Source organism: Myzus persicae, unplaced genomic scaffold (genome assembly GCF_001856785.1).
Source record: "Myzus persicae strain clone G006 unplaced genomic scaffold, MPER_G0061.0, whole genome shotgun sequence".
In the NCBI taxonomy this organism is placed as follows: Eukaryota; Metazoa; Arthropoda; class Insecta; order Hemiptera; family Aphididae; genus Myzus; species Myzus persicae.
In genome coordinates this window covers 157140-167485 of record NW_019102393.1, presented here as the reverse complement: position 1 = coordinate 167485, position 10346 = coordinate 157140, and the positions used below count along the sequence as shown (strand labels likewise).

At 29.6% G+C, this 10346-nt stretch overlaps 1 protein-coding gene across 2 annotated transcripts in view; it reads right to left on the bottom strand.

Annotated features, from left to right (window-relative positions):
- Positions 1–4795: 4795 nt before the first annotated feature.
- Positions 4796–10346, bottom strand: part of LOC111032014 (phosphatidylinositol 4-phosphate 5-kinase type-1 beta-like) — a 7641-nt gene continuing 2090 nt past the window's right edge. Inside the window, exons 2-5 of one of the 2 annotated variants that reach the window (XR_002604273.1) lie at positions 7325–8546; positions 7109–7263; positions 5632–5813; positions 4796–5151 (exon numbers count right to left, since the gene is read on the bottom strand). Coding sequence is in view for 1 of the 2 variants with exons in the window: in XM_022312171.1 (XP_022167863.1) it covers positions 7179–7263; positions 7325–8546 (1307 nt within the window). In the remaining variant the exon portion in view is untranslated. Of the gene's footprint in view, positions 5152–5631; positions 5814–7096; positions 7264–7324; positions 8547–10346 lie in introns of those variants that run through there. The other variant, XM_022312171.1, reaches the window with a different exon arrangement.

The following is a 10346-nucleotide window of genomic DNA, read 5'->3' as shown; positions in this document are numbered from 1 at the left end:
ACAGCTGTGGAAAAAATAGCATGACATAAAATAATAATAAACAATATCGTAGACAATCGCGATATAATTAAAGGTATAATTCCCCCCCCCCCCCATATTCCAGAAATGTCAACCATTTATTAGTTAACTGTTAAAAGGGCGCTATACCAGTGCACCCGCATGTGCAATTGTTTGCCATGTGTCTAACAAATACAAAACACAGCAAAAACTGTTTTTCGCTGGTAAGAACTTCTCGGGCTGTGGTCCAAGATAAGCAATCACAATTTCACACTATAAAGATGAAAACGTTGACTGTTCTATATTGTTTTTAATTTTTCAATATTAAAAGTATAAAAAAAGTTCTTATTGTTTAAAAATGCATTATTTTTTAGTTTTTAAAACTTCAATAACGTTTTTTTTAGTTGAGTTTTGATATTGAAAAAATAAAAACAGCGTTGCACAGTAAATCTTCTCTTCTTTATGGTGTGAACATTTGGTTGCTTAGTTTGGACTGAATGGTTCTTACTTGCGAAAAACAGTTTTTGGTATGTTTTGCATTTACAAGACGGAGACAACTTACACATGCGGGTGTAGTGTCTTCGGCGGTACCCGTTTTCACCAAAAGTGTACCTTTCCCTTTTCCACCAATACTCGTTTCCACCAAGACAAGTTATATACTACGCTTATATTCTACGCTTATGATTTCAACCTTTATTCGACATTAATATTCTATATAGGTTTCAAGCTCTGGCTTTTGAACCAACCAAAAAAAAGTTATCAACATTTATAGAATCAAAATTTAGATAAAATTTAAAATGTATGTTTAAATATCTCAAGGCCAGTCAAAATATTCAAAATATATCACGTATAGAAAATATTAATACAAAAATTTGGTGAAAATACAAGTATCCAGGGTTATTCGCTATTGAATACAAGTACAAAAGAAGATCTTTTCATGAGAAATCGTTAGCTATTGGATGTTCCAATATTAAATAAATACCTTTAAACGGTTATGAAAAATTAGTTTAACTTTCCGGCAAACTTAATTTTTTGTAGAAAAACTCATGACAAATCTATTACATTTTTAAATCGTAGACATGAAAAAAATTGTGAGTGGTGTAATACTGCAATAGTACATTTTTAATGCTATTAGAGTCTCTATACTGTCAAAACGTTGTGTACCATATTTAACGTAATGTTAGTTCCGTATGAGATATGAAAAATTTAAAAATTGTATTTAGTTGTGTAACACCAACTGGTTCTAACATGGTTATGCATCATTTTAGTCTTATTATCGTATTAGTGCGACATCTATTGTTCGGAATCTTTACTAATTTCTTTAGAATCCAAATTGCAACATTATGAGAGAGTGAGAGACATTAAATTACTATCGAGTGAGCTATCTAGTGTATGTTTAATCGTTGGCAATAGCAACATTATTATAAACATACATTTTTAATATAATTTAGTTTAATTTTGCAGGTGAGATGGCGCTACTGTTGCATTTTTCTAACCACATTTCTTACTTTTCTGGGTGAATTTTCCTGAAATGTTTTTTTATATTAATTCGGCCCTAACAATTATTACGAACACAGCAAAAATAAAAATCAGTGAAATCGGTCAAGCCGTTTCGGAGTTTATTTAGAAAAAAACAGAGGCTTCATTTTATATATAATATACATCATACATGTATGCCTATTCTTGCAGCAGCAGTGTTGAACTGGAAAAATCCATATGAATAGTGCTCTAATTACTTACTATGATGCACCTTTTTTGCAATTTTATTATCATCTGTGATGAAATTCACCCAAAATTAATGAGGATACACTTATCCTCTGGACAACATTCTTTTTTTCTTATTTTTTCTAAATCACGAACATTCGTAAATTATCTTTAGTTAAGAATTCAAAATATTTGTGTTTTTTCTGTATAGATTTAAAAATGTAATAATTTCGTCATATGTTTACCGCCCTATGTTGGTAAGCAAAATTATTTTTCAATGAACGTTTGAAATTATTGTGTAGGACCTGGTACTTTATGACTTGTGATTTTTTCATCCGTAATCTAACGATTTCTCGTGAAACTATTTTCTTATTTTATAATAGTTCAATAACGAATAGGTAACCCTAGTTACTTATATTTTCACCGAATGTTCACGTAAACGCCATTTTGTACACTTTATAATATTTTGAACAGTTGGACTTGTTTTGAGCAATTTGATATGGTACTCCTGACGGGTAAGATACCGTCTCGTAATAATTAAACGTCCTTTGATGTTTTTATGAAACAGTTATTTGTTTATTTCCATAATTGATTAAAATATATACAAAAAAACTCTGGTGAAGAATCGCCTATTCATCCGAGTTGGGTCCCGAATTAAAAAATGCCATATACTAGTTGGGTCCGGGATTTTTGCAGGTACTACACGTCGGGTCACTTTTATATTCATTTGTTAGCTTTAAATTTTGAATTTTCGCCACCAGCTCTGTCCTAAATGGATTCTACATCCTTTGATATTTGTTTCCAGCTACACTGATAAAATCGAATAATGAATAGCTTCCTCAAAGTTTACATAAATTGCTTGAGGTAAATATTTAATTTTAAGTTTGTCGCATTTATTACATAACATCCGAAAAGTTTGAGTTTTTAAGTTTTTATGTTTATTTAGAAGCATTAAGCCAAAAATATGTGTAATGTAGTGATTATTAGGTATGTATTGTTTGTATTGTAAACATTTGCATATATATTTTTGAGCAACTTTTAAATATGCCATCTACGCATAATGTGTTGTTGTGTCATAGAAAATTGTAATTTTAAACTCTAATAAAAAATAACTATGTTATATTATATTGATCATCATTAATTAATATAAAATCTTCTCCTATCTATAGGTTTTTATTTTTAATTCGTTCAATATTGTGTGAAGGAAATACAGGACAATACCAAAAAATGCATAACCAAAAATATAGATAGTCAATGTCAATGTCAATATTTTTCATTTGGATTGTATATTTACTTAAGATAATCCCGGACCCAACTAGTGGAGTACCCTCAATTTAACCCTGGTAATCGGGACCCAACTCGGATGCGCCGGCCTATCAGACGATCCCGTGTTAAGCAGGACGTTCTATTACAAACTGGGAATGATTTTAAAAAACACACATATTCGTGCAAAAAATTAAATACCATTGTTAGGCAGCACGACGACGCGGACTGCTAACTCACTTCTCCACATTCATTAATTGTCATATACCAACTCCTGTGTGCATCATGAACTCATTAGCATGTTATTCTCATTATCCGAACTATTATTATTGTTATTCTTATACTTTTCATATTTATTGTCTTTATTTGACGAGATTGCATTATTATTATCACAACATGTTTAATCGTTACATTGAATCTCTGTGCTCTTTGGGTTTGTTTTTGTTGTGTGGCCATATTATTATTATAATTATTGTCGTTACTTTTTTTTTCTCTTCCGCTATTGTCTTTTCTTTTACTTATTATTTTTTATTGGTCTATACTCTATATGTGCCAGTGAGCGTCCTGATTTTAGGTCTCGTAAGGGAGACCGTGGTGGAAACCGGCACGTTGGTTGGTGGGGAGGGAGGAGATCAAGTAGACTGGTTGCCCTGAAAACAAATTTATATATTACTATTTTATTTACTGTCTAGTGTGTTAGATTTTAAAAATTACTTATAAGTTATACCCTATACTGCTTAATTAAGAAATATCAATGAGTAATTTTTAATTTTTTATACTACTAATTTTAATTTTTAAGTACTACAAAATTTAAATGTATAATAATTATTAATTTGTAATGCATTGTAACAAATAAGAAAATGTATGATAGGTATACTGTGTCACTATAGGGTATCCTGCTAGATAGGCGGCCATCCGCTAAGTATTTTTCTAAATAAAAGTTGTTCTCACTCATTTTGAATTTTATTTAGTTTTTTTTTATAAGTTTGGATATCAGTATTACGTTAGTTTAAAAATCCAGGGCTTGAAACCGAAATTATTATAAAAACAACAAAAAGAATATTTAAAAAAATCAATACCTTTAATCACAATCGAAATTGAAATCGGAAATCAAAAACAAATACTCAAAACCATAAACGAAATAGGAAAAAATAAATACCGATATTTAAAATAGAAATCAAAATCAGAAAAAATAAATACCGATGACCAATGTTACTCTGATTTGTATAACTGTTATATTATACCCCTTTTGTTTCGAGAAATATTTAGTGCTCTTTAGTTAGATCTTAATTAGAAGTTTCTGTACTTATTTGGTCCCCAATCACCTTTATTCAAACCCTTGAATCCATAAAAAAATATTTTCACGATTTCTTTTTTAAATGTAGAGTATGTAGACCATCTCATTCTGGTTATAATGGGATTTTACGATTTTTTTATAAGACTACTCTAAAAAGTTGTAGAAAGATAAACTTTCAAGTTAAATTACTTATAGTGATATAGATGTGGTCCTTTACTAGAAAACCTTCATTTTAAAATCAATATTGCTAAGACTAAAAACAATCATTTATTTTTTATAAAAACCAATTATTTATTTATTTATTAGATTCACCTACAAATATATTCATGTCAATTGGTAATAAATATATAAATTATAAATTAATTTCAATTGAAAATTTTATTTTTTTATTTTGTCCATCACAAACTTAATATTTGACAGTGAAAACCCTTTTTTTTACACTCACTGTAGTCTGTAAGGAAGTTTCACATAATTTAAATATCTTTATCTTAATCTTAATAAAATTTTCAATTTTTTATAGCTAAGTATTGAAAATTTAAAACATAAGCATTCACATAAGTAGTTCATATTACTTGCTTTTCGGTAGTTCGACTATGGTATTTATTTATTTTTATCACCTGAGTAAATATTTAGTTTGCAAATTAAATATGCTGCAGTGGCTTCTAGGTATTCTAAACCGATGTATCGACGTTGTTTAACGTCACCTAATGCAGTAGGTTGAGTAAGTTTTTGCCAAAAAAATTCACTAAAAATGTTATTGAGTGTGTATAAAATATAACAATATTATTGAATGTTGCAAGTACCTATATGGGTAGTTACAGCTTCGAATGATATTTTTTAATTACAACCATTTAACTAGAATCGATATTCTTCTTTTAACGGTCTAATTTCTGAAAAAAAAAACGTAAAATGGGTATTTAATATATACCCAACTAATAAGACATATATTATCTCGAAGCAATTTTTTTTTATTTGTCTTTAACTTTGGGTTATCGCAGTGTTTCTGGGTTCTGGCACACGGTGTCTTTATGCAGTGTGCGTGAGCGGCGTTAGTGATGTACTTATTTATGTAGCATGGCATGCCGCCAAGCCGAATCGAATGTACCCAATTTTTAATTCTTTTTATATGATAAATTAGATGATTTCAAATAAATTTGAAAAAAGTAATGACATCTTAAATATATATGTACACTGTGTCGCATTATCGCGTGACCTCGAACTTGAAAAGAAAATAAGTCCTACATTGTACAAAGTTATAAGCAGCAAGATAAAATCTTGTCTTCTTGACTGTCAGATCCTTCGGTAGGCACCCGACGAGACGAACGTTGTTTGAAGTAATAATAATTTGATAATTTGATGACAATAGGTACCTATTGGTAAGCTAGTGACGTGCTTTGCTGACTTGAACCAAATCTGGAACTTTTTCATGCTGTTTACATCATGGTCGTGACAATGCGATATTGAGGGTTTTTTGCAGCTGGCACTTAAAGGCGATTCAAAAGTTTCTGACGGTAGATCACGTATTGATTATGCGCCCGAGGGAGACTTATCGCTGAAACCACAAAACAAAACTTTAAGCTCGACTGATATTATTATTATTAGGTACGTACCTTTAATTTATCATCTGATAAAAATGCGTCCGATACAGATTTTGTAATATAAAAGTAACAGAGTTTTAAGTATTTAGAACTATAATGTTGTACAAATATGTTATCAGGTGACAGGTACTAGAGCTGGGTTGCCATATTTGGCTAGTGTCTCGTCGGGACGTTCTAGAAATTCTAACACTTTTTATTTTTATTTTTCTTTAGAATTTCTAATGTTCAATATTTTTAATTTATTGCAGAAGTACTGGATGTCCAAACTTTCCGAACAATATCTCACGCAGTATACCCTAAAGTAAATACAACGACTGACTGCCTAGTGCGGACTGTAGTCGACTATTCCACAATGTATCAATTATCAGTTTATCGGCTATCTCCCAACTATTACAGTTTTGTCTGAAAATATTGTCTGTACCGTCACCTAGCAATTTGAGCCTTATTATCGCAATAGAACCGCAGTATACAAATATATATCATATAGTTTATAACCTATAGGAGTATTACATAAATGTGGCTGACGTGACGAAAATAATTTTTGTTAAGTCACATAAATTTTTAATCGGGGCATTTTAGTCTTTTCTTGGGAAAAATAGCTCTATAACAGTGAAGGTCACGATATATCAAGTAACTTGAGAGATTTAAAAAAAATTTTTTAGTTAAAACTATAGTTTAATCAACCTAAGTCAATTAAGTTGTGTGGACGAAATAAATAATTTATTGTGAGTTTCAGAGCTCGTGTAAGCAATAAATGAGTACATGTAAAAAATTACAAGTCGATTAACTCAAATGTCAAAAACAATAATAAAACAAATTCAACGAAATATTATTTGGGAAGGTACTGACAATTACTAGATAAAAATTTAAATTTAAATCAACTAACTATATTAAGAAGCTAATAATTTTAAAGCATGGACATTTACAAGATTTAAAATTTAAATACAAGGCTCATACCTATGCTTAAACATACTATATATTAATATAGGTACACGAAAATCGATAAAAATATATCTATAACATAAATTAAGAGCAAATATCGTCAAACTAACAATGCAGTTTCATATATAATATTTCCTAACTTTTTGAAAGTCGTGAAATTTACTTTTCCAGCACATAAAACGTTGTTTGTGGACTTTAAAACCGGAAATTAAAAATTAACTATCATTGCACTTGGACGAGTGCTAATAAATGTCAGATGTTCGAGAATGAGTACAATACAGTATGAACATATATAAATATTAATTACGATCCAATTTTTGAATTGATTGAAATTGAATGGGTAGTTACTAGTTTACCGCATCGGTTTCATCATGTGGTCATTTACCCAGCACGATTTCGACGCTTTGTTGCTTGGATTGTTCTTCACGTTCTCGAGAAGACAAATATGGCTTGAACACCGAACTAAAATGAAAACAAATTTAATCAAGGAATGAATATATAAATAAATATTAATTTTGCATACTTTTTCATAAATTCCATAAATCTAAAGGCATATTTTTTGGGTGGTTTTGCAGAAATAGAGCTGAGATCTGATGGAATACAAACTGTCAACCATATTTTTAAGGTCTTATACATATTCTCAATTCTTTTCATTATTCCATAATCTTGTAATATATCAATAATTCCAACAAATAGTAACAATTTTTTATCACTTCCACTTATGGCAGGTATACTACCTCTTAAAAAAGGACAAGGCTTTTCATTCTCAAAAGTTGCAGTGTCTGCTTGAATATCTTGCATTCCTATCGAATTAACCATCAAACGATTAAACCTGGCTGAAGCTGCCTGACTACAAGTAGAAATATCTTCATCGAGTTTATGAATGCCTAATAAAAGACTGTAATCCATTATATTACAATTTTTTAGAAAATCACAATCACTATTGATAGTTTTGAGAAGATCTGAGAGAGTGTGTGGCATCAAAAACAAACCATCAAGATCATCCTCGTCAAAGTCTAAATCTTTAAGTGTTGGCGATGGCTTAAGTTTTTCATTTCTGGAAGCTGTTCTGTTGAAAGTTGAACCTTTCAGATCATACTTTACTTGCATTTTTATGTTTGAAGGTAGTAAATTATTCATAGATACTAATTTAATGTCTATTAATTTGCTTTTGTAACGATAAAAACCGGAAAATTTTGGCAACAGAGATTCCGAATTGAGCTTCAAATGAGTGATGTATCTATTGAGTAGCTTATTTAAACATTCATCTTCATCTTTCTGTAAAGATTTTATGATAAATTTTCTATCCTGTGTGAGGTAAAATATTGATGTACTTGCACCTGAGTTGGACACTACAATAAGGGGTGATTTACACAACGAGCCAACATATTCATTTAACTGAATGCCAAAAAAATCTCTAAAATAATGGAATGTAGATGGAGCGTATGTATAAAATTTATAACCTTCATTATCTGATAGTTGATAATTTTTTTTCAAATCTATAAGCTCTGTGTCTAAACTTTCTGTAAAACGGAACTCTGACGAACAGATAACATTCGAATCATTTTTGGTAACTGCTTCTTGTATTCCCAGTTGTATGGAATTCATAATTTGAACGGTTTGAGCATCACAGGTGATTTCTACATTTTCATCAACTGCTTTCTCTTGTCCAAATTCCTTCTCTTTTTCTTTGGCTTGGTGATCACCTTGTTCAGAACCATTGTGGATTTTTTCATTTACATCACCTAAAACAGTCATAAAATAAAACATATATACAAAAAAGTGCCTAACAACTTAAACAAATAGAAAATAAACTTAGTATATTCTGAATCAAGGGGACATGCAAAGAGTTATTAGCTAAGATTTTTATGGGACCATAGGGCGAAAATACATGCTTTGGCCCTCAGACGCATTACGCGTTGTCATAAATGTTTTATTATTCCAAAATTCGAATTGTGGGTGGCAGGGAAATGCAAATAACAGGTGCGTTACCTTGCCCCACCACTTACTCTAAATATAAAATAATTAATGTCAAATTATGTAATATCATTTGTAATCTTTGTAACCACCAAAAAAACATTTGTAACCTAACCAAAACTGCTCAAAACCAAGTAACTATGTGGTGGGGCCGTGGTGACATATTGTTAGTAAGTGTTTAACATTTTTATGTATATCATATACTTTACATACTTAGGTACTGTTAAATACAATGTTATTATTATTTCGTGCAAAGCAACCTCGTGTATAAGTACGACTTGGAATAAAATAAATTTAAAATTTACAGCAATGAGTCGGTAACATTAAATAAAGAAATAATAATTAAAATAAATTATAGATTTCATATCGAATAGTATATGACGCGACAAAAAACTTACGGTAAAGACGTTAAGTCCCATTCAATTGTTAGTTCGATGATTCTTTAATCAGTAGCATTACCTACACTAGTAGGTATCTATTCTCAATGTTTTCTTAGTTTGCATTGACAATTATATAGTTTCTATATATGATTAAAGAAAGTCCATACATGGTGAAGAAGAGCTAAGAGTATTTTTTTTTTTAATTAGAAATCAAAAACAAAACATATCGTACAATTGAATAATATTGAATGATAATTGATTACCTACCTCCTGTAAGCTTATACAGCTTGTGTTGGAGATAGGGAGTTATGATTACTGCTAGTGCTAAATCACTAGCATCAATCAGTATTAAATTGTAACATTGAACCAATCGTAGGAAAATATAAATTCAAGTTGTGTAGGTACTCTGTTTTATTTAAAAGAAAGAATTAAGTAATAGAAGTATAAGTAATAAGTAAATTAGGTATACAATTGTACATAACATAATAATTCATATATTTTACATTTTGCCATAGTAATGATAATTTTGACAATTTAAATATAATTCAAAATAATAATTGCAATAATACTCTTAATAATAATATAAAAATGTCATATTATGTAGTATACTTATGTATGTTTATTTTATATTGGTTGAAATTTAAATGAAACACTAATAATAAAATTGAATGGTGTAATTTTCTTTTTTTTTTTTAAACTTTCTATTTGTTTTGTTAAGTATTCTAATTTTAAATGTTTTTATTTTTCTGTAATCTTTTTTTGTAGTGCTATGCTATTAATTAAGACATATTTATTGATCTGGAATGATTTTAAGACGTCAATGAATTGAAAAATATGCAGATTACTAGAATTAAAATATGAATTATATTTCGAGTGAAAAGCTTCACATGCATTTGTTATTCTATGTATTTGAACATTCAGACTAAACATGAGGAGGGAATTTAGAATTTTTGGAAATATAATTATCTAAAAAGTAGTCTGTAAATTCTTCACAACAAGCAATGGTTTATTGTACAATATAGTTTATCGATTTTAGTGACACGATAATATCGATTTTAATGATTTTAGTAGATACTATCGATAATAATTATGTAGCCGACTTGCTATAGTAAAAATTCTATGACATGTTACAAAGGACTAAAATAATAGCACAACATAATAAATTGAAATCATCTATCTACCTACCTG